This window comes from Drosophila ananassae, unplaced genomic scaffold (genome assembly GCF_017639315.1).
Source record: "Drosophila ananassae strain 14024-0371.13 unplaced genomic scaffold, ASM1763931v2 tig00000091, whole genome shotgun sequence".
Classification (NCBI taxonomy): Eukaryota; Metazoa; Arthropoda; class Insecta; order Diptera; family Drosophilidae; genus Drosophila; species Drosophila ananassae.
In genome coordinates, this window is record NW_025319113.1 from 169,516 (window position 1) to 194,344 (window position 24,829).

Sequence of the window (24,829 nt, forward strand, 5' to 3'; positions counted from 1 at the left end):
GAGTCTTTTATCGTGACCTCGTGAAGTTAATCATCCTGTCGATCTCAGCGCACAGAAGCTTTTCACGCGCTGGTGATTACGGGTAATGCCTCAGTTTGATTGGTTTGGCATTGCCAGTATCAATCGAGTGTTCGATTAAGTTCGTAATGCCAAGACCATCTCTGTCAGATGACGGAAAGAAATCTATTACACCTTTGAGTCTAGATCGATCCACATGTGATAACTTAAGTTTGGAAGAATCTTCCTCAAAGTTTAATTCATTTACTTGGTTTCCTAAAGAAACAGAGATTCCAAATATTTCCCATAAGTCTATTCCACAAATAACATCGAATGTGACCGATGGTACTATAAAAAACTCAATTTCTGCCTCAATGTTGTTATATTTAATCTTAATTGTGATAGTGCCGAAGGAACGTGGCCGTGAGCCTTATTGTATTTGTCGTAGAATGGCTAGTTGCCCATTGTACGTGTGCGTACAGCTTTGGTGTGGCGACACATTGTCGCTAGTAGTTTTAAAATACACAGTAGCTGAGAAAAAGGGACACACTCTGCTGCTGAGCATGGTCTGATCGTAGAGCGCGGACTGAATGCAAGAAACAGAGAGGGCAATAGACTTTGCAGAAATGATAAAATTAGAAAGAACTCTGTGATACGCAGTTCAGTTGGGAAACGTCTCTAGCAACGAACAGAACTTGCTGTGCAATTGTGCTGGAAAATGGAAACTTTGGAGGAATCTCCGACATCAGAAAAGGGATCTGCTTTTCCTACTGATCGTGCCACCGATCCGTATTTGTCAGCGTTGGAGCTGCAAAACCGCAACCTATTGGAGATCATCAATAACATGCAGACACCAAGGGCACCACCAACCGATGGAAAATCATCATATGTGACTCTTCCAATTGGAGATCATCAATAACATGCAGACACCAAGGGCACCACCAACCGATGGAAAATCATCATATGTGACTCTTCCAAAATTATATCCTGACAGTGCTGGAGCGGATGCTTCCTCTGGGTCTGGTTCAACAGCGGACTTAATTTTTGCGGATAACGTGCTCGAGGCCCTAAGCAAGGCATTAGAAGGCTGCGCATCACAGTGGCTTTCCCAAATTTGATTTGCCGGCATCACTTGGGCGCAGTTCAAGGAGCTGTTTATACAACGCTTTGTTGGAATTGAGACTTCTGGCGCCATGCTATTAAATATTCTGAATGGACGACCAAAGCCGGAGGAGTGCTTCGCTGAATACGGTAGCCGTATTGTGACGCTACTTATGTCAAAATGGAAAACCAAGGATTTGGAAGAAATAGCGGTATCTGTAACTCTAGCTCACATGGCCCAAATAGACAACAAGTTGACGTACTGGGTTTTTACAAACAACGAAAACTCGCAATGAGCTACAACAGTTACACGCGCACTCATTTAAAAAGCGCAGTATAGACGACGTTTCAACAGACTCGGAACGCAAGAAGTTCAAGTTTCCGACACCGACGAAATGCAATTACTGTGGAAAGGCTGGCCATAAATACGCCGAATGCCGTGCTCGCTTGGAAAAGGGCCAGAGCAAAGGCAAAATCCACAGCGGCAGCAACATGACTGGACCGAAGGATCGGTCATGTGTTAAGTGCTTTAAGTGTGGTGAATTAGGACATTTTGCATCCGCTTGTCCAAAAGGCCGAACGTATGAGAAGCGGATGGATATCTGCACAGTAGCTCCACCGACTGAAATAATAAGGGCATCCGGTGAGTCTATTCCATTTTGTTTTGATTCGGGTGCTGAATGCTCCCTAGTGAAGGAAAGCGTCGTGGATAAATTTAAGGGAAAAAGAATAAATAACATTGTAAAACTTAACGGTATAAGTAATGATGCCATTTGTAGTACTCAGCAAGTATTATGTAATATATATATTAAACAAATTTGGTTATACCTAATTATGGATAAGTATCTGAAATACGATGTATTGGTTTGTCGTGAAATCCTTAGCCAGGGCTTTGGAGTAACAATAGACGCCGAAAAATTCAAAATTTATAAAACAAAAAGGGTAGATGTTTTGACTGTAACTGATTACAAATATATTTTAAATGCTGATATTAATTTAGTCGAATCCGATAAAATGGCCTTAACAAATATCCTAAAGTGTTACTCTGATTGGTTTATCAGCGGGATTCCAAAAACTCGAGTCTCGACAGGACAGTTGTAACGGTTTGGCACATGTCCTGAAGGTACTTCGAACAGGCTCCAGCCGTGTTGGAATAGGAAGGGTCCTGGGAGAAGGATGCCTAAATAGCATTGTGTTGGGGGTGAAGAAAAAAAAAACAAATTCCTTGGCTAAGATGTTTGAGGTGGCTAACTGTTGTTTAACTGCATGGGTGGCGAGATTACTTCCGGTGCCCAAACAAAAGGTCTAATATAAATTCATTTTAGTTAACGTTATAATTCAGGAAAATCTCTTATAAAATAAATTAACATAAGGTGGTTTTCATTAACCATAAAGGATATTTTCGATGATAATTAATATTAATGTGGCGGTATTTAGAACAATTCAATAGTAAAGATAATAATAATTAAAGATACTTAAAGTTAATTAAAGATTATTAAAGATAATAATTCAGGTTTGGGGCTTAACAAGTAAATTTTTTTTTAAATGGGATTGCTTAGAAATAATAATTCAAGACTTTTCAGAAATTGATTTGAATTTGAATTTTGAAGTTTAAAGGGTATTCGAAATTGCTGGATTTTTTTGTCCTCTCTCGCGGGGATATTTAATAGTTGTAGTTACGTGATATTTGTAATTTTATATAATTTTATATAAAAAAAATACATAAAAAAAATCCAAGACTCCACAGGCAGAGGGGTTGATGTTGCCGGCGGAATTTCGGCGACGGGTCGTAAAAATAATCCCGGAAGCTTGGTGGTGATGCTGGTGCTTATGATGGATGCCGGGGTTGGGCCAGGTGGTGCCTCCAAATCCACGGGCATCGAGGGTCATCCAGCGACAAAAATCCGCTAAACGGGAAAATAAACACAAAGCCAATGCAGGGAATGGCATGGAGCTTAATATTTTCTCACCTCTATTCTTATAAAAATCACACACTAATTTTCTCCTCCACGAGGTTAAGTCACTGGTTTAATAATTTTTATCCACTGATGCACAGGTCTGCCCGCAGCGAGATTCAGAATAAAAGTGAAATCAGGTGGCAGACAGGAAATGCATCTTTTGGGATTGTCACTTTTTGACAGGTGCTTACGTGGGTGGGTGAATTCCCAGCTGTGGTGGGGGGTGAATGTCAATTGGGGTCAGCTGAGCCTATCGATATTTTTAATTAGCTGCATTGGGTTCAAGAGGTAAATAAGACCATATGTTTTTTGTTTACTATTTTTGTTTTATTTTTTTTTCTAAAAAATTTTCAAATTACTTTTATTTTTTTTTGTTTTGGCTTTGAACCAACGAGCGACCCCCACACAGTTAGAAATTAATTTAATAGATGCACTAAAGACAGTGCAAAGACGTCCTTACAGGCTAAGTGAGGAAGAGAAAAACCATGTGCGCTGTAAATTTGATGAATTATTGAAAGCAAATGTTATTCGTCCAAGTTGCTCACCTTTCGCTAGCCCTATGTTGTTGGTAAAGAAGAAAGACGGCACTGATCGTCTTTGTGTGGACTATAGGATATTAAATGAGAATACCGTTGCTGATAGGTATCCGTTGCCTCTTATCACAGACCAGATTGCCAGGCTTCGCGGTGCCAAATATTTCTAGAGCTTCAAATTTCAGTACATGAAAATTCAACTTGAAAAGTGCACCTTCTGTGTTCCAGAGGGCCATAATAAGGACATTAGGAACTCTAGCACACACATATGCTATCGTTTATAATGATGATGTGTTGGTCATAGCCGAAACCAAACTGTGCTAGAAACATTAAGTAGGGCCGGATTTTCGTTTAATGTAACTAAGTGCTCCTTTCTTAAAACTCGTATAGAGTATCTGGGGTTCGAAATAAGCAATGGGGAAATTAGGCCAAACGCACGTAAGATAAGAGCATTAATTGATTTACCGCCTCCACAATCTGTGCCGCAGTTACGACAATTTATTGGATTGACTTCATATTTCAGACAGTTCGTTCCAAAATTTTCGGAGACGCTTAAGCCTTTGTATCACCTAACGTCAAAGAAGATTGCAACTTTCGCTTGGCAACCAGACCACGAGCAAATACAAACTAAAATCATATCCGTGTTGACACAGGCACCCGTTTTGATCATATTCGACCCGCAATACGCAATAGAGTTGCACACTGACGCCAGTTCAATCGGCTATGGAGCTATATTATTGCTCAAAATTTATTTAATATCTTAACTAAATATCATTCTTATAAATTAGAGACGCTATCGGTAGTTAACGGTGTCCGATATTTCCGCCATTACTTGCAGGGACGAAAATTTGTCGTATATACAGACTGCAATTCTTTGAAGGCTAGTCGCACAAAACTCTACTTAACGCCGAGGGTACATAGGTGGTGGGGATTTTTGAAATCGTTTGAATTCGACTTAGAATACAGAAAGGGTGAACGAATGGCGCACGTGATTGTCTATCTCGGAATCCAGTGCCTGAGAAAAATAATGATCAAAATAAAATACCTGTGGAAAATAGTGGTCAGAATAGAATACCTGAGCAGCGAATAAATCTGACTGAGGTAACCGACAATTGGTTAATTTCGGAACAACAGCGTGATAGTGAGATTTTAGAAATATCAACTAAATTAAGAAATAATGAATTACCAGATAATTTAGATAAAACCTATGAATTACGTAAAGGTATTATGCATAGAAAAATACAGCGAAATGGTAAAACTAAATGTCTACCGGTAATTCCAAGGTCATTTAGGTGGGCAATTATAACTCATGTCCACGAATCAATAATGCATTTGGGATGGAAAAAGACATTGGATAAGGTTTATAGCTATTATTGGTTTGAAAACATGTCAAAATATGTGCGTCGGTTCGTAGCAAACTGTATCACTTGTAAATTATCGAAGCCACCTGTAGGTAAAGGGCAGGCAGAGTTACATTCTATTCCTAAGATAGATATACCGTGGCACACTGTACATATTGACATAACAGGAAAATTGAGTGGTAAAACGACTTAAAAGAATATGTCATTGTCTTAATAGACGCATTTACAAAATTTACACACTTTTATATTGTACGGCATGAATTGTACGGCGAATAGAGTAACTAAGTTTAGACCATTAGAATTGTTAATTGGTAAGGAAGCTAAACCTTTTGGCTTACTACCAATAGATGAAGAAGTTGATGACAAAATAGACAGAGAAAATCTAAGAAAACAAGCTAAATAAAATATCGAAGACGGCGCACGATATGATAAGCGCACTATCAAAGTAATAAGGCGAAAATTGTGACACATAGTATAGGCGATCAAGTTCTGCTTAAGAACGAGGAGCGTCATCAAACTAAGATTGACCCTAAATTTAAAGGGCCGTTTGAGATTGTCAAAATACTAAGTACAAAACAAAAGTGTTAAAGAAACTACACTAATGTTATTTTATTGTGTTAAAGGAACTACACAAATGGTAAAAAGTGTTAAAGGAACTACACTAATGTTATATCGTAAGATGTGTTAAAGGAATTACAAAATTGTTAAAATGTGCCAAAGGAAATGCACAAATGTTTTATTTTACAAAAGAGAATAATTTCATTAAAGATAACTAAATGAATTAATAAGAAGGAATGTAATGTATACAGAAGATTTGATATGTGATTTTTATTTTGAAAGCTTTTGTCCAATACATGAAATAAAGACATCTGTTTAAAAATAAAGAAAAGTTTAAAGTGAAATTGAGTTTCGTGGTATTGAAAACTAAACACACGAGGACGTGTGAGTTGTCAGGAGGGCCGTGTCGTATAATGGCTAGTTGCCCATTGTACGTGTGCGTACAGCTTTGGTGTGGCGACACATTGTCGCTAGTAGTTTTAAAATGCACAGTAGCTGAGAAAAAGGGACACACTCTGCTGCTGAGCGTGGTCTGATCGTAGAGCGCGGACTGAATGCAAGAAACAGAGAGGGCAATAGACTTTGCAGAAATGATGAAATGAGAGAACTCTGTGTTACGCAGTTCAGTTGGGAAGCGTCTTTAGCAACAGACAGAACTTGCTGTGCAATTGTGCTGGAAAATGGAAACTTTGGAGGAATCTCCGACTTATTTATATTTTGCTGAAACAATGTTTTTAGGTAACGCTCCGCCGACTACGCTCTTATTCGCACCACTATCTAGCAACGTTAAGTACGGTTTATTGAACACGAAATGATTTGCGTACGGACGGATGTCATGCTTACTTTACTTATTGCTGATATTAGGAAACATTTGTAGCCATGTTTTGATCTCCAGAATTCTCGTAGTCGTGCTGCTGCGCGACTTTTGTTGGCCCTACAAGTATCGTTTGTAAATATTCTTCGTCTGATTTCATTGTATTCTCTTAACCGAACATGATATGGCTTGATATGTCGGTCATGAGAATTGTCCGGTGTCTGTTTTGGGTGGTCAGGAATTTCTATGCTTTCATTTGATTTATACTTCTCCTCGTCCGAGTCTACAGTCGGGCATCCGGTCTCGGATTGGCACGGTTGTCCGCCTGGAAGTTTCCCGATTTTTGGGAGCAGTTTGGGCAAGTGGGCTTATAAATATTTATCGCGCCACACCCGAAGCAAAATACTCGATGAGGTTTGGGGCAATCTTTGAATCAATGACATAACGTGTCACAATTCCATCATTTCGTTCGATTTTCATTTCGAATCGCCAAAATCTGTGGTTGGTTTCCTTGCAAGGATTCTTCGGGCTCTTCGTCTAAAGAAATCTTATTCACGTTCCGCCTTACCGGTGGGTAACGTGAACTATTTTTAGCTCATAGATTGTTAAAGAACTCTTCATGACGGTGACAGTGCTTGCGTAAAGAAGCTATAGTTGGGGTTTCTATATGTAGAAGGTCGTGTCCTAGGTCAGATCTTTGGTTGTTTCTTATTGTCTGAGCCAACTCTGAGTCTGAAATGGGTTCAGATAGCGCATCGGCGATGGCTAGGATGGAATCAAGAAAATCGTCGAAACATGCACTATTTCCCTGCCTTCTTCTTCATATCGAATGTCCTGATCTGATCGTTGGTCTTTATATCATTCCCTTAACCGAGAACAAGGGAGGGGGGAAGGGAAGAGGCAAGGGGGTCGGTTATTTCCTAATCAGCATCACCGCCACAAAATAAAAATTTGTAGACAGAGTTAATGTTGGATGGATGTTTTGGGTGGACGGGTTAAATTCAAATTAAATTATGGAGTTTTGATGTACATGTTGCCAAAATTTGATCAATTCTCTACAGGAAAAGAAGATAAGTCTAGGTTCGATACCATATAATTTCCAAAAAAAATAATAAGAATTAGATTCCACTTAATAATACGCTAATCCTGGCACAGCTTGTCGCGCTTCTCTCCTGCTTGTTGTTGTTGTTTAGTCGTGACTATGGACGAGATGTTTGCCGCAGCGATCGTCCAGCTAGCCCGAGGTCGAGGTCGGCCTATGTGAACATGAGGTTCTGCGCCGGAAAGTAAGGTTATGTCACCTCCACACTCCTGGTAGGCCAGGTTCCAGCACTGCTCCTGATCTACTGCGGCCCCAATCACGCACACGTCGCCGGCCACAGACCTCGCCTATCGTGGTTCGAGTCTGGACCGGTTTCGCGCACCTTTAGGGGCTGATCGAGGAAAGCTGCAGTCTTTTTCCGCTAAAACCACAAACACACGTGCAGCGGCGAACGGCTGGGCACATCCACGGCCAATGTTCCGCTGCTGCTCCAAGGGTCACTGGTGTACCGTGTTCGATACTAGATAATTGTGTTATAGACAACTGTTCACTTTGGCGTTTTGATCGCAAAGGATTAAGCCAATTAAGAGGAAATTCGGTTGTCAAAATTGCCAGATAGGCGGGGTTGCCAGATTGTTTGCCTTAACAGCTTTAAAGGGCTGTAAAAGCGATCTGTTATCGACTTATTTTATTTCACTAATGTTTATCGACTACTAACTATCGACTAAAGTTTGTTTACATTAGATTTTATCTTCTCTGTTTATTTTTCGTAGCGAAAATAATAATATTTGTACCTTCACAATACAAACAAATAATATAATAAATATACAGGGCATAAGCCAAGAGGGTACCAAATCAAAAGGGCGGACCTCTATCGAAATACAGGCTTCTAAATTATCCGATCTATGTTCCAATAACATGCACTTCTAGTGACAGCTCCCTAATTCTGCCAGCAAGGTCCCAAGTCTTCCAAAAAATTCACCTATCAATGAAGATAGTGTACTAATTCCAAACCAGGAAATTCAAAATGGCATTTATGTTGCAAACACAGTTGCAGCAACCAAAAATGCATTTGTCCGATTACTAAATTCGACCAGTACTAATCAAAAAATAAATATAAAAAATATAAAATATGAAATACCAATTTCTATAAAAAACTATAGAAAACCTCGAAGTCAAAAAGAAGAAATACAGGTACAAAGACTAATTGACAATAAAATAGTCGAACCGTCTGTATCACCATAAAATATCACTCTTGTTAGTTCAGAAGAAATCTCTTCCCGGTTCTGACAAGAAAAAATGCCGATTAGTAATTGACTATCGCCAAATTAATAAAAAACTTTTGTCAGATAAATTCCCGCTACCTAGAATTAATGATATCTTAGATCAACTAGGAAGATTAAAATTCTTTTCATGCCTAGACTTAAAGTCTGGTTTTCATCAAATTCAACTCGAGGAAAATTCCCATGATTCAACGTCCTTTTCAACAAGCAATGGTTCATATCGCTTCACGCGATTACCTGATCTGATCGTTGGTCTTTATATCGTTCTCTTAACCGAGAACAGAGTAATCGCCAGTTCATCTCTTCTGAACTCTTATGGCATCGCCAAAAGAAGGTTAGAGCTGGGCCTACAAACAACAAATTCGCGTACTGATACAAAAGATCAAAGTTGCCATTTAATGAGCGACGTGTTAAAGTATTTACTCGATATATAAAATCTTCTACGGAAATGTCTTTTGGTGAGCCGGAAAATTGTAGCTTCCAGTGAACAATTAAGCTTGATATTTGTGGTTTTCTCTACGATTCTCCAGTGAACGATTGTCGGATATGTTATGGTTCCCTGTCACATGATTATCAAAAAGCTGACTTTGCAATGGGTCGGCTGTCGGTAATTCCGAATCCCACTCAAGTGATTGTCTTTGAGAAGTAGGTATGTTAAGGTTTTGCATTGCCAGACTTATTTGTTCTGACAATGTCGAAGAGAGTTGGGTTTGGTATGCTTCTAAAGCATTTATTATGAGTTCCTGAATTCTACCTTCTGAAACGCTAGTCGCTCTTTGCGAACCTCCAGCCCTATTATTATTATACCTCCAGCCCTATTATTAGTCGGTTACTTCCTAGTCACACAATAAAAATAAAAATTTGTAGACAGAGTTAAGAGGGAGTTAGGAAAGAAGCTACAGTCCTCTGGAAGGATACGAATCAGAGACAGGAAACCTTGCTATTGAAGAACTAAGGTGTTGAGGTTCTTCTGCTTGGCCCTCCCTACCTGTAAAGAATCAACAACGAATTGTTGCTGCCCATATATAGTACCCATATATATACCCATATATAGTGAAATCGTTCAGCTCAGGTGCCCATAAAACTATAATTTTACTTCATTTCAAATATCCAAATTCATTACAAAAACATGGTTGCTTCTTCTTCAGACTGCATGCTTAACCTAAGCCCTTACCTCTAAATGTTCCTAATTCTACTAAATGATATTAATACAGCTTAATTAATAAATTGGAATGTAATACAAAAATGTGTAGATAAAGAAATATATATATTTGTAGTAAATTAAGAGTTAAGGTAGAACAACGTCTAACCAATCATTGGGATATGGACTAAATATTCATAAGTTTTCCTATAGAGGCACTTTAACATGTTCAAGTCGAAATATTTACTCACGCAACCATCCCTCGAAGTCCGCAGGCCTGTAGACGAGAGCGCTGGATGTATTGGGTGAACGTGTTAAATTCAAATTAAATTATGGAGTTTTGATGTACATGTTGCCAAAATTTGATTAATTCTCTACAGGAAATTTACCGACCATATATCTACCATGGTTAATAAAGCTATCGGTGTGCTTGGCTTTATTAAAAGATGGTCAAAAGAATTTAATGACCCGTACATAACAAAAACGTTATATACATCATTGGTTCGTCCGATTCTTGAGTATGGATCGTGTGTCTGGAGTCCTCAATATGGAGTACACCGAGATCACATAGAATCTGTACAAAAAAACTTCCTGATTTTCGCCCTTAGGGGACTTAATTGGGATGCAAATCTTCACCTTCCCACTTATCATAGTAGACTTTTATTAATCAACTTACCATCATTAACAAATCGTAGAACGATGCTGGGTGTTATGTTTCTATATAATCTTATATATGGTAATGTAGACAGTCAGCATTTACTAACACGCTTAAATTTTAACGTTCCTAGTAGAAGGACTAGAAACTTCCGTCCTCTACTCCTTAGCCATTGTAATTCGACATATGCCCAACACGATCCGTTCAGGGTATTATGTTCGGACTACAATGGTCTCTACCACACCTTGCCACTTTGCTCCACTAACAATCTTAAATCCTTTATACTAAACGCCTTATCTATGCAACACTCTTCCTCGTAATATCTTACCCCTACTCTTCTCCTAAACGTTCTCGGATCTATCCCCGCGATTCGAGCCGTACGTTATGCGGCAGCGTCCCTCGGTCGGTTGGACGGGAGGTGGGCTGTACGTATGCAGTGGGAACCGCGCGAAAAAAAGAAGATGAGTCTAGGTTCGATCCCATATAATTTCCAAAAAAAAATAATAAGAATTAGATTCCACATAATAATGCGCTAATCCTGGCACAGCTTGTCGCGCTTCTCTCCAGGTTGTTGTTTAGACGTGACTGGAATCCGGTATCCGATAGAATCATCACTGCTAGATTCCGATACAACGCTAGACACATTACCATCGTGCAATGATATGCCCCGACGGAAGACGCCAGCGATGACATCAAAGACGACTTCTACAATGCCCTCACATCTTCACTCACCAAGAGCAAGCGAGGTGATATTAAAATTCTCATGGGAGAGGCCCCAAAAACAACGGATTGGAACCAATCATGGGCCGGCACGGTGTGGGAACACGTAGCAACAATGGTGATAGGCTGGCTGACTTATGCCAGACATTTCAACTAGTCATTGGTGGCACTGTATTCCCCCATAAGGAAGTGCACAAATACACATTGGACATCACCGAACGGGCATACACGCAACCAAATTGACCATCTGTGCATAAGTAGGAAATGGAGACACTCCCTTGTGCGTCAATTGATAGTGACCATGAACTATTAGTCGGAGAGCTCTCAATCAAGCTAAGACGAAGTTACACTGTCACCAGACTTGGAGACAGACACTAGACTTACACCGACTTGGAGTCCCCGTCATATCCACCAGATTAGCAACAATGCTGCGTGAACAGCTAACACCACAGCAGAACCACCAATGGGAACACACATGCAGCACACTGAGGAGCATTGCAGAGGGTTTGCTTGGCACCCGACAACGCAGGAGCACAGGCTGGATCTCGACACGCACATGGGAGCTTATCAGTAGAAGAAATTCCCTCAAGTCGAAAGCGGATCACGACTGCAGAGCCCGTGATGAATACAAGGAACTCTGCAAGCTAGTGAAGAAATCGGCCAGAAATGACAAGAGAGCACTGATAGATAGACTTTTAGAAAATGCAAAGAGCGACGCCAACGCCAACAACATGCGCTCACTATACCAGACAATTGGTAAGCTATCTGGAAGCTACCAAAAGCAGAACCATCCAGTACAAGATGTCAACGGAACACTCCTTGTCGATGATGATGCCCAGATCCATAGATGGCGACAACACTTCTTAGAAATCAGTCACACAGAGCATGTGAACAGCGCAGATAACGACTTCAGAAGTATTGTACCCAACACCAACACCAGAATTCCCCACACGACACCATCTGTTAGAGAAATTCGAGATGCAATCAGGAAATTGAAGAACAACAAAGCAGCTGGAGAGGACGGAACTGTACCCGCAGAACTGCTCCAAGTTGACACGCTTCTAATGGCCGAAACGTTGCACCCGCATTTCGAGAGCATATGGGAGAACGAGCGAATCCCCCCATCTTGGAAGAAAGGCATCATCGTAAAATTACCGAAGAAAGGAGACCTCAGTGATTGCAATAATTGGCAAGGAATCACCCTGCTGAACACCAGTTACAAAGTGCTAGCTACTTTACTGAATGAACGTCTACTGGAAAAAATCGAACCAACAATACGCGATGAACAAGGAGGTTTAGGCCACACAGAATTTGCGTAGACCAGGCCAACTACTACTAAAGCGATGCGGATCCTCCACTCCCACCAAAGTAGGATCACCATATGCGGAAAAAGTGTCGAATATGTCGACAGCTTTCTATACCTAGGCACCGTTATATCCGCAAACGGGAGGAGTGGAAAAAGACATGGAGAACCGTCTAAGCAAAGCCAGATCTGCTTTCGGGAGATTGCAACGCATATGGAGAAACCAGCAGATCAGCAGGAAAACAAAGCTGAGAATCTCCAATTCGTGCATAAAATCCTTACTGCTGTATGGATCGGAAACCTGGCTGACATCGCAAAGAATGACAGTGAAGCTGCAAGCATTCGTCAATAAGTGCCTTAGGATCATATGTGGTATATTCTGGCCAAATAGAATAAAAAATAATGATCTGTGGCGCTGCACAAACGAAGCAGCAATCCAGCAGCAGATACAGACAAAAGAAATGGAAATGGATTGGTCACGCACTAAGGAAAGAACAAGACAGCATAGCCAGGATGGCCTTGGAGTGCAACCCGCAAGGAAGCAGAAGAGTGGGACGCCCCAAGCTATCCTGGCGCCGAGCAATATTACGCGAACTCGCTGACAATAACATCTCCTGGGACTTGGCAAAAAGAACAGCGCAGAATAAGGTCCGGTGGAATGCACTTGTGGATGCCCTAAGCTCCCAAGCGGAGCAATAGGATAAAAAAAAAAAAATTGAAGAGATGTTTGCCGCAGCGATTGTCGAGCTAGCCCATACATGGTCGAGCTCGGCATATGTGAACATGAGGTTCTGCGCCGGAAAGTAAGGTTATGTCACCTCCACGCTCCTGGTTAGCCAGGTTGCAGCACTGCTCCTGATCTACTGCGGCCCCAATCACGCACACGTCGCCGGCCACAGACCTCGCTTATCGTGGTTCGAGTCTGGACCGGTTTCGCGCACGTTTAGGGACTGATCGAGGAAAGCTTTTCCTGGATGCCTGGCCGATGATCCACGCGGTGGCTCCGCCGTAGACCTCTGGGTCGAAACTCGATCGGTTACTTAACGTAGGCTTTTGGTGGGCGCTACGCAAACGATCGGGGGGTTTTCTAACACTACCTAGAACACATTTATTATTATTCTAATTGGCGACATATTGGTTGGCTCACCTGGCTCACCAAAAACACACGTGCAGCGGCGAACGGCTGGGCACATCCACGGCCAATGTTCCGCTGCTGCTCCAAGTGCCACTGGTGTACCGTGTTCGGTAGTATACCAATTTCCACGTTTGGTGATATTCACTAGATAATTGTGTTATAGACAACTGTTCACTTTGGCGTTTTGATGGCAAAAGAACAAGCCAATTAAGAGGAAATTCGGTTGTCAAAATTGCCAGATAGGCGGGGTTGCCAGATTGTTTGCCTTAACAGCTTTAAAGGGCTGTAACAGCGATCTGTTATCGACTTATTTTATTCGACTAATGTTTATCGACTAAATTTTGTTTACATTAGAGTTTATCTTCTCTGTTTATTTCGTAGCGAAAATAATAATATTTGTACCCTTACAATACAAACAAATAATATAATAAATATACAGGGCATAAGCCAAGAGGGTACCAAATCAAAAGGGCGGACCTCTATCGAAATACAGGCTTCTAAATTATCCGATCTATGTTCCAATAACATGCACTTCTAGTGACAGCTCCCTAATTCTGCCAGCAAGGTCCCAAGTCTTCCAAAAAATTCACCTATCAATGAAGATAGTGTACTAATTCCAAACCAGGAAATTCAAAATGGCATTTATGTTGCAAACACAGTTGCAGCAACCAAAAATGCATTTGTCCGATTACTAAATTCGACCAGTACTAATCAAAAAATAAATAACAAAAATATAAAATATGAAATACCAATTTCTATAAAAAACTATAGAAAACCTCGAAGTCAAAAAGAAGAAATACAGGTACAAAAACTAATTGACAATAAAATAGTCGAACCGTCTGTATCACCATAAAATATCACTCTTGTTAGTTCAGAAGAAATCTCTTCCCGGTTCTGACAAGAAAAAATGCCGATTAGTAATTGACTATCGCCAAATTAATAAGAAACTTTTGTCAGATAAATTCCCGCTACCTAGAATTAATGATATTTTAGATCAACTAGGAAGATCGAAATTCTTTTCATGCCTAGACTTAAAGTCTGGTTTTCATCAAATTCAACTCGAGGAAAATTCCCGTGATACAACGTCCTTTTCAACAAGCAATGGTTCATATCGCTTCATGCGATTACCATTCGGCTTAAAATAGCGCCAAATTCATCCCAGAGGATGATGACTATAGCATTCTCCGGATTAGAATCTTCTCAAGCTTTCCTTTAAATGATCTTTCCTTAAAAATGATCTAATAGTTTTTAATTTTTCCGAAAAACATATGCATAAAAACCGACTGCGCTAGACAATTCGTTGCTTTTTGCAACTATTATAGAATTTCGCCGAATAATCCCGTCACATGATAAGATTATGCAAAAAAGATGTTGTATTCATATACAGCAGACTGTCGGAATGCATTTGAACACATTAAATCGGCACTTATAAATCCAAAATCATTACAATACCCAGACTTCAGCAAAGAATTTTTCATAATAACAGATGCAAGTAAGCAAGCATGCGGAGCCGTGTTAACTCAACACAAAAACGGACTCCAACTTCCAGTTGCATATATGCATCAACATCGTACTACTAAGTAATAAAAGCACAACAGAATTAGATTTGGCAGCCATTCACTAACTTATTTCAGACCATACATTTATGGTAGACACTTCACTGTCAGAACAGATCACTGACCACTTACCTATCTATTTTCGATGATAAATCCAAGCTCAAAACTAACACGAATGAGGCTTGAATTAGAAGAATATATCTTTACAGTAGAATACCTAAAGGGTAAAGGCAACTAAAAGCTATGCGTTATCAAGAATAACCATTGAACAAATGAAAGAAATCACCAGAAATATATTAAAAGTCACTACTAGAAATCTAAGTAAACAGAAAAATTTCTGCGCAGGAAAAAGAAATGAAAAAGAAAAAGTAGATTTGCATAATCAAACAAAAATGATAAGGTACAAAAAGTGAACTTGCGAATAACGGATTCACTATTTTTACTAAAACATGGAAAAAAAGTTAGAGTAAGAATTGACGGTAGCGATTTGTACACCAATGGAGTTGTCGGCTTAGGTCAATTCTTTCAAAGGCTTAAAAAAGAAGGTATACTTAATATCAGCCAACTCAAAGTGGTACCGAGGGAAAAGATCTTTGATACTATCTCAATATAATCTTTTAAAACAATGGGCAATAAAATATTAAAATCTCTAAGAGTACCGCTACTCAAGCCGGTGATCATATTATTAAATAATAATGATAAAGAAATAGAAGCAATACTTTTTACATTCCAGATGGTCCAATGCAAGGAGGTCGTACAGGCATAGCTAGAACCCTATCTAAAATAAAATGACATTATCATTGTAAAAATATGACAAGAAATATATCAAATAATATAAGAAAATGTACTAAATGCCAAAAGTTCAAAACGAAAAAAAAACACAAAGACCCCAATGACTATAACCGAAACGCCACAAATGGCTTTTGACAGGGTAATTGTGGATACGCTCTACTCGATATGGTCCACTACCCAACTCAGAACAAGGCAATGAGTATAAAATTACTCTAATCTGCGACCTTAAAAAAAATATCTTGTCGCAATACCAATTAAAGACAAAAGATCAAAAACAGCTTAAGCTATATTTAAGGATTTTATTCTGAAGTACGGTCCAATGAAGACGATCATTACAGACATGGGTACAGAATACGAAAACTCAATAATAGATGAGCTAAGTAGAAACTTAAAAATCAAAAATGTAACATCCACTGCACACCACCACCAAAAAGTTGGAACAGTCGAAAGAAGCCACAGAACTTTTAATGAATTCATTTGATCTTACATTTCAGTAGATAAAACTGATGAAATATATGGCTCCAATATTTCGTATACTGTTTCAATACGACATCTTCTATGGCACATGAGTAATATGTGTTAGTATTTGGTGAAGCGTCAAACTTACCAATACATTGTAAAAGCATATGTTGGCACCTAGTGCCAAGACCTACTACCCAATCAAGATGCATCAGCAGGTCACAATATACAAGCATCAGACCTACTAGACTATTAATAATTTAACGATAAGTATAAGCCAATATCCAACCTACTAACCCGGCACTAGTCGATGGCACTGGAAGCAGAATCAGCATTATCAGCGGGAAGATTGACCGACTGACCGAAGCAAACAAAAACCAGCCAACGAAGTCGAAATGCGTGTGGAAAGCAGTACATGTAACTACGGCACTTAAATTGACCTACATCACGCGATCCTGTGTAAAACGATTCACAAGGTAGGACGCTCCACAACTATCTACTACGCGTGGCTCCAGTGTAAACGGACCACAAGTAGAATCCGCGGCATACCAGTCTACTTCAAGTGTTGCTACCGTGAAACGGACCACAAGTAGATCCCGTGTCACCTAATTACTCCGAGTGTTGCTCCCGTGAAACGGACCACGAGGAGATTCCGCGGCATACCAGTCTGGTTCGAGTGTTGCTCCCATGAAACGGACCACCAGCAGACCCCGCGTTACCTAATCTACTTCGAGTGTTGCTCCCGTGAAACGGACCGCCAGTAGGACCGGCCGATAAGGAATCAGCCGAACCACCATACCACCGGTGCTTGAGGAAAACCAACCCAGGACTTCAAGCGCTGCATGTCAATTCCAGCCTCATCACAAGAAGCGTCTGGCCAACCCGACCAGTCTCTTGCAGAATCCAGGTAAATTTAGTCAGACTATTTACGTTCTTTGATTATGACTCCGGGACCTACCGTTACTCCCGAGAGTTCAAGGTTGACGTAGTTGCCGCATAACGCTCTACGGACGAACATTTGGTGACCCCGACGTGATACTTTGCTATAGGATCACGCCCTGATCACAAGTCACACGGCAGTTCATCTAAAAAAAACCTTACACCGCAACCATGGGATCAGAATCAGACCCTGTAACCCAGATGCTCATTGATGAGGAAATTGAAAACAACATAGCCATCTAAAGGCTAATAAGAAACTTCACTAAGGACTCTGCAGAGCGAAAGCTCAAGGGCGGATACTTCGAGGAGAGACTAAAACAGCTTACTCACTCATAGACCCAATTTAAAAGGAATGACGCCAAGCTCCGTGAGCTGGCGCTAAGCCCGGAAAATGATTATTTCACGAAAGCAAAGGCGCCATATTGGGGAATTCCATATTTTCCGATGGAATCCCATCAGGGTCAGGCCCGTCACAAAGGCCCCGGAAAACAGGAGAAAATCTTGATTAAAAAATAAGGGACATACCGATGACAGATTCCAGGTCGTACGAGCGGAGTATTTTTCATTTCTGAACGAAGAAACCTCTGCAACAACACAAAAATTCGCGATGGCCTCTCCATTTGTAATACCACCAGTCGACATTCCAAAATTTGACGAAGATTATTTGAAGTGGCCACGATTCTGCGACATCTTTGCGGAACTGGTCCACAATCAAGAGTCTAGCAATGCGGTAAAATTCCGGTACCTGGAGAATCACGTAATTGAAGAGGCCAAAAATTTAATCTCCACAACATTTGGAGGACACGCCAGTTATCAAGATACTTGGCAACGACTAAAGGCAAGCTATCAGAATGAAAGAATCCTCATCAAATCAACACTTGCAACCTTGTTTGCACATCCAAAAACAAATGGATCAGCAGATCAGCTACGTAGCTTACATGATGCAATGCTTAGAACAATCACCGCCCTTCACGCCCTGAATATATCAACAGTAGGTTGGGATCCGATTCTGATACACATTCTCGAAGAAAAATTAGATTCTCATACCCTATCATGTGTAGAACTCGCCATCACAAACCCAACCTGCCAACAATCATTAAAACAAATGCTTGACCATCTAGAGCGGCAAGCAACCCGCCTAGTTACGCTACAAAAGACAACGGTCAATAATGGGTTTCGCTCATCAACTCAAGCACCGGTTGAAAAATGTAGCATATGCACCCATGGCAATTATCGACTTTAAACCTGCCAAAGGTTTTTGGACATGACTCCGAACGAAAGAAAACAAAAAATAACAAGGATGAACGCCTGCACAAATTGCTTATCCTTATACCATACAGTCAACTTAAGCAAATCCAGGTTCTCATGTCATGTGTGCAAAAGTAATTACCACACAATGCTACATAGTACTTCTACCCGAACAAGCGCATCCATAACTAGCCAACTTACAACACCTTATGTACTACTAGCAACCGCCGAAGTGGAAGTCCAAGGTCCTACTGAAGCACGACAAAAATGCCGCACAGTATTCGATTCCGGATCTCAAGTGAATTTAATTTCTCAGGAACTGGCTTATAAACTCGGAGGGCAATCAGCACCAAACAAGCAAACTCCCGAACAGTACTAAATATGTTCTCATTAACCACAAGTGATCTCATTAACCACAAACTTGTGGCTTATGTACTACCAGAACTCATGACGAATCAACCATCTGAGCCAATTATGCGCCCGAAAAATATTCCACCAGAACTGCGTTTGGCAGATCCCAAATTCAATCAGTCACAAGGGATCGATTTGCTGCTTGGGGCCGAATGTCTCCCACAACTCATCGAACCGCTGCATATAAACCTAGGACAAGGACAACCATTACTTCAACGGACCCCATTAGGATGGATTATATCCGGACCAGCAACAACCAGTTCTGTGGTACACACAAATCCACCTGTAAGCAGTGCCCTGTCAACTATGGAGGAACCAAGAATCGATAGACTGCTCGAAAAGTTTTGGAAGTTAGACACCCTCGATGAAAACCAAAAGGCCCTTACCACGGACGAGAAGTTATGCGAACAGCATTTCATAGAAAATATAAAAAGGGGGGCAGACAAAAGATTAAGTGTACGCCTACCATTTTAGGAAGATCCACAAACATTGGGAAATCCCCTTTCAATGGCATATCGGCGTTTTTATGCATTGGAAAAGAGACTTCAACGGGATCCTGATCTCCAGAAACAATATGTACAATTTGGATCAATACGAGGAATTAGGGCATATGACTAGATTAACAACCAAACAACTAACATCAAACCATTATGTCATTCCACATCATTGTGTATTAAAACCTGACAGTAGTACTACGAAACTTCGGGTTGTATTTGACGACGACAAGTGGAAAAAGCTTAAAAAATCTATTATCATTATCTATATAATCTATTACGGATTGGACCAACAGTTCAAAGTGAATTACTAGCCATTCTCTTACGGTTCCGATCGTATCTATATGTTTTTACATCAGACGTAGAGAAAATGTACCGACAGATTATGATACACCCAGATGACCAAGTTTCAAATTATATTATGGAGACGCAATCCTATGGAACCATTAAAATAGTAGCATCTGAACACTGTTATTTATGGCACAGAAACTGCTGCAATATTTGGCGGACACAGCATCTGAGCATCTGACCCAGGGTGCGGCTGCACTTCGACAGGGTTGTTATGTAGATGATTGTCTTACCGGAGGTCACACCATTGCGGAAGCACTAAGAAAAAGGGATCAACTAATAAACCTAAGCAAAATTCAAACTAAGAAAATGGTGCGCAAACCTGGGTGGTAATGCTGGGGCATTACTAGCAGACATTCCAGCAGAAGACCAAGAAATGAATCTTGATTTCAGCAATTTTACTGAACAAACCGTCAAAACGCTCGGAATTATTTGGGATCCAATCGGAGATTGGCTTCAAGGACGTGCAGCGACAGAAGACACAGGAGTCATCACTAAGAGGATCGTGTGTTCAGAACTTGCAAAAATTTTCGACCCTCTAGGGTTGTTTGGTCCAGTTGTAACAACGGCAAAGATAAGAATGCAACAATTATGGGAGCTGAAGATCGACTGGGACACGGAACTGGGTTCAGAACTCACCCATCAAAGGCAAGCATTCAGACATGATGTTCAGATCCTGACAACAATAAGAATTCCAAGATGTGCACTCCCAGCTGACACATCCGGAGGCATTCAACTACATGTGTTTGCAGACGCATCAGAAGCAGCATATTGGGCAGTGGCATATTTACGAGCAAATAATAAGCCAGGCAATATTGTCACACGATTGCTATGTTCAAAGGAACGAGTAGCCCCTCTGATGAAACAGACCCTACCACGCTTGGAACTCGGTGCAGCGGTATTAGCAGCTCAGGTCACAAAAAGAATAAAAACCGATCTTAACGTAAACCTAGAAGCAATACATTTATGGTCAGACTCGGAGACTGCATTAATGGGGATAAACGCCACTGCTTCCTCATTCCAAACGTTTGTGGCGAACCGGGTCGCCCAGATTCAAGAACTGACAGACCCAGAGTGGTGGAGACATGTAGCATCAACAGATAATCCTGCAGATATTCTCTCCAGGGGGTGCACGGCAGCCCAATTAAGAGATTCAAAACTTTGGTACACCGGACCACCATTCCTGGTACAAGATCCAGAGTCTTGGCCAAGATTCCACTCAACAAGAACAAACAATGCTAACGAATATCAAGAAAGAAAAAAGGAGACGGTCTGCAACCTAGCCAGTAAATCTGAAGACTGGATGAAACAAATCAACCACCATGGATCATTCGATACTGGACTGGACCATTGTCACCAGTAGAATTGAATGAGGCGCTATGAGTGACTATTCGGGAAATACAGTCTCAGGACCAAACGATCCATTACGAGCACTAGATCCGTTCATAGACACGGACGGAATAATTCGAGTAGGGGGACGACTACAAAACGCCGCATTATCGTATGATGCCACACATCCAATGTTAGTATCTCCAAACCATCCATTGACAATACTCTTATTTCAATGGAAACATCAGCAACTGGCACATTGCGGACCACAGACGTTATTATGCAACATTAGACAACGATTTTGGTTATTAAGAGGAAAAGAGCTGGCTCAAAAAACAGTTAGCCGTTGGGTCAGATGTTGCCGAAGTCGACCAAAATTGTTGAATCATATAATGAGTCCACTACCGGCAGATCGAGTTCAACAACATAGACCTTTCAAGAATTGCGGAGTGGACTACTGCGGGCCCTTTTTGGGCCTTCCTACCCAAGGAAGGTAGGATTTGACTACCCAAGCCTTCCTGGCGGCATTAAAGAGATTTTGCGGACGACGAGGACTACCATCGAAAATATATAGTGACAACGCGACTAATTTTGTTGGAGCCTACAACGAACTACCAGAAGTAAATTTTAAAGATTGGTGATTTGGAGGCTAGTAACCCGGTTGTCATCACTCCAATCAACAACGTGACCGGGACACATTCTTTGACCTCAGTCAATTGGCACGAGAGTGATGACCACCGGGTTACTAGCCTCTAGATCACCAATCTTTACCGTCTTGCAACTTCTTGTCCACTTTGATCGATTCTGTAACTCTTTAGGTACTCGTGGCTCCAGCATAATTGTTCGAGACGCTTGACAGTCAAACGAGGTATCAAATCTATAAAACAATGCTGCCCAACGGCATACGAGGTCTGCCCCACAATAAACAGGAAGTGGCGGAAATCCAAGATGCCGATCAGTTAATGCATCATCAATGACAAAAGCGCGGAGCACTGAACATCGTTGGAAATATCGCGAATGGGCTGTTCGGAGTACTCGATGATCAATATGCCAAACGGATGGAAGAGATTATTGGCAAACTAAAAGCCCAAGAAAGCATCACGCATAAAATAGTGGAGAACCAGACGTCAATTCTGGATACCACCAACAACATTATGAGGAGGACGACGATCGAAACGCAGAAGAGGATGCAGGACTGGCTTCTAAGTCTGGCCAGAATCAAGGTGAGAAGCCATGCGGCTGATCGGTATCTTCCGCATGCAGTCTCAGAATCGGTCGTCGTGGCAAGCCACATTCGTCGAGTCCAGGATGCTGTATTTAATGTGCTAATCGGGGCACACGAAGGAAAATTAGGCCCTGCATTGGTGTCGGTGGAACAAGTAAAACAGGTGATCACAAAAATACAAACACACCTTCCACCGGGAAGACGATTACCCATCACCAGTGAAACAGCACGAGACTTATATCGACTGGCGACCATTAGGGTACAAAAAACCGAGGACTTACTGATGTTCCATACAAGCGTTCCTTTAGTCGAAGAAGACGAATTCACAGTATATCGGATGGAGCCAATTCCACAAATAACGAGAGAAGGCCTGGTGATAGCCAAGACGGAAACAAAATATCTAGAAATAGGTGATCATCGGAAACACCACTTCGCGATCAATCAAGAACACCTTAGGCAGTGTATCAGCGGGACGAACGGAAATAAGGTGTGCGAGTTTAAGCAGACGCTCTTTGGGCCGGACACCCATCAACTCCCGTGTACAATGGCAGCACTATCAAGACCTCGGGCAAGGGAATCCAGAGCCAATCAAGGGAACCAGTTATTGGGTATATTTGACAGAGCAGAATGCATGGATTTTTGGGACCACGAAGCCAATAACAATGACGTAAGTATGCTCGGCCGAAAAGGATCAAATCATCATCGACAGCGTAGGCAAGATTGTGTGATCCAAAGTCCGACAATCACAGTATTGCGACGAGCGCAATTTAACTCATCAGGAACTGTAAGGATGTCAGGAAGTTACGTTCACGAGTGGCCGACACAGGAAAAGATAAAGACAACAGAAGGGCAGTTGGAGTCAACATTGGATCAACTATACCGACTACACGCAGAGGTGCAGGGATTAAAAACATGGACGAAGCAGGCACAGGAAGATGTGGACAGCGAGGAAGACTGGAATCTGGTTCATCAATACTCCGGAGTAATAATATCAGGAGTAGCAATCCTGATAGCCGCATGGCCGGGGTACACGCGGTGTGCCAGGAAAGACACCTCAGCAACCCATCACCAGAGGACGACATTAACCCAAGGAGAAGAATTACAGCTGATCGAACAACGAACCGGGCTGGCCATGTTGACAAGGGATGGACATCACAAGAGATTTGAAGTATACGATCCAGGCACTCCTCAGTAAAAGGCAAGCAAGACACACATAGTTATAAGAAGGGTTTATTAAGTTAAGGTAATCCTAAGAAGCATCTTCATCAATAGTACCCATTGAGGAAGCACCACTATCAGTAGAAAGGTTGTCGTCACTGCTCCAAGCCGAACGGCGAGAAAGGCGCCGTCGGCCAATACGGCCAAACGGTCGAAACTGCACGATAATGAGATGACGACCCGCCACCCCAAGAGAGGCGCGGGTACCGTGGCGAGGAAGGATGCGGCCATAATACCAGAAGTTGAGGTCAGAACTGCGTAAACGGAGGCTGCGACAATATTCATCCTTAAACTCCTGGATGTTGGAGTCCCGCTCATGACAGGTCCATTTCATACGCCTGTAATAAGGACCAAAAACCCGAAAGAAGAGCAACGACATGATCAACGGAGATGCTAAGAGTGGTGCAAAAAACAAAACAGCAGCCCCAATTATTGAGTACCTCAATGGGGGGGGAGAATGTTGGCTCCTAGTGCCAAGACCTACTACCTAATCAAGATGCATCAGCAGGTCACAATATACCCCGGCATTAACCTTAGTTTTAGCACGTCCATAACATTGACGTTTCTTAGATTTAATGATGTATAATTTAGCATCTTATATAATAGTTGTTCTTCTGAAATAAAGACAGTTGCGAAATCAGAGTCAATCATCTCGTTACTCAGTGTTGAAACTACGGCACTTAAATTGATCTATATCCCGTGATCCTGTGTAAAACTATTCACAAGGTAGGACGCTCAACAACTATCTACTTCGCGTGGCTCCAGTTTAAACGGACCACAAGTAGAATCAGCGGCATACCAGGCTACTTCAAGTGTTGCTCCCGTGAAACGGACCACAAGTAGACCCCGCATCACCTAACTACTTCCAGTATTGCTCTTCGAGTGTTGCTCCCGTGAAACGGACCGCCAGTAGGACCGGCCGATAAAGAATCAGCCGAACCACCATACCACCGGTGCTTGAGGAAAACCAACCCAGGACTTCAACCCAAGCAGTCCCTTGCAGAATCCAGGTAAATTTAGTCAGACTATTTACGTTCTTTGACTACGACTCCGGGACCTACCGTTACTCCCGAGAGTTCAAGTTTTACGTAGTTGCCGCATAACGCTCTACGGACGAACAGCATAGATGGAATAAAACCACTTTATAATGTAGATCACTATGCTAAGGAATCTAATTATAGGCTAGAAGTAGCTTATAAATGAACTAGA

At 41.5% G+C, this 24,829-nt stretch overlaps 2 protein-coding genes and 1 long non-coding RNA gene across 3 annotated transcripts; 2 read left to right on the forward strand and 1 right to left on the reverse strand.

Moving 5' to 3' along the window:
• Positions 1-2,734: 2,734 nt before the first annotated feature.
• On the reverse strand, positions 2,735-3,269 carry LOC116656508. The gene is made up of 2 exons (XR_004311434.1): positions 3,069-3,269; positions 2,735-3,005 (listed from the first exon to the last, which is right to left on the reverse strand). It is a non-coding gene; the product is annotated as an uncharacterized LOC116656508 (long non-coding RNA).
• Positions 3,270-11,588: 8,319 nt separating this feature from the next.
• Positions 11,589-12,482, forward strand: LOC123258284. Its single transcript, XM_044718155.1, has one exon. The coding sequence runs from the start codon at positions 11,589-11,591 to the stop codon at positions 12,480-12,482; it is 894 nt and encodes a 297-aa protein (XP_044574090.1).
• Positions 12,483-17,954: 5,472 nt separating this feature from the next.
• On the forward strand, positions 17,955-23,597 carry LOC123258285. Its single transcript, XM_044718156.1, has 2 exons — positions 17,955-18,104; positions 22,161-23,597. The coding sequence occupies exons 1-2, from the start codon at positions 17,955-17,957 to the stop codon at positions 23,595-23,597; spliced, it is 1,587 nt and encodes a 528-aa protein (XP_044574091.1).
• The last annotated feature ends 1,232 nt before the right edge of the window (positions 23,598-24,829 follow it).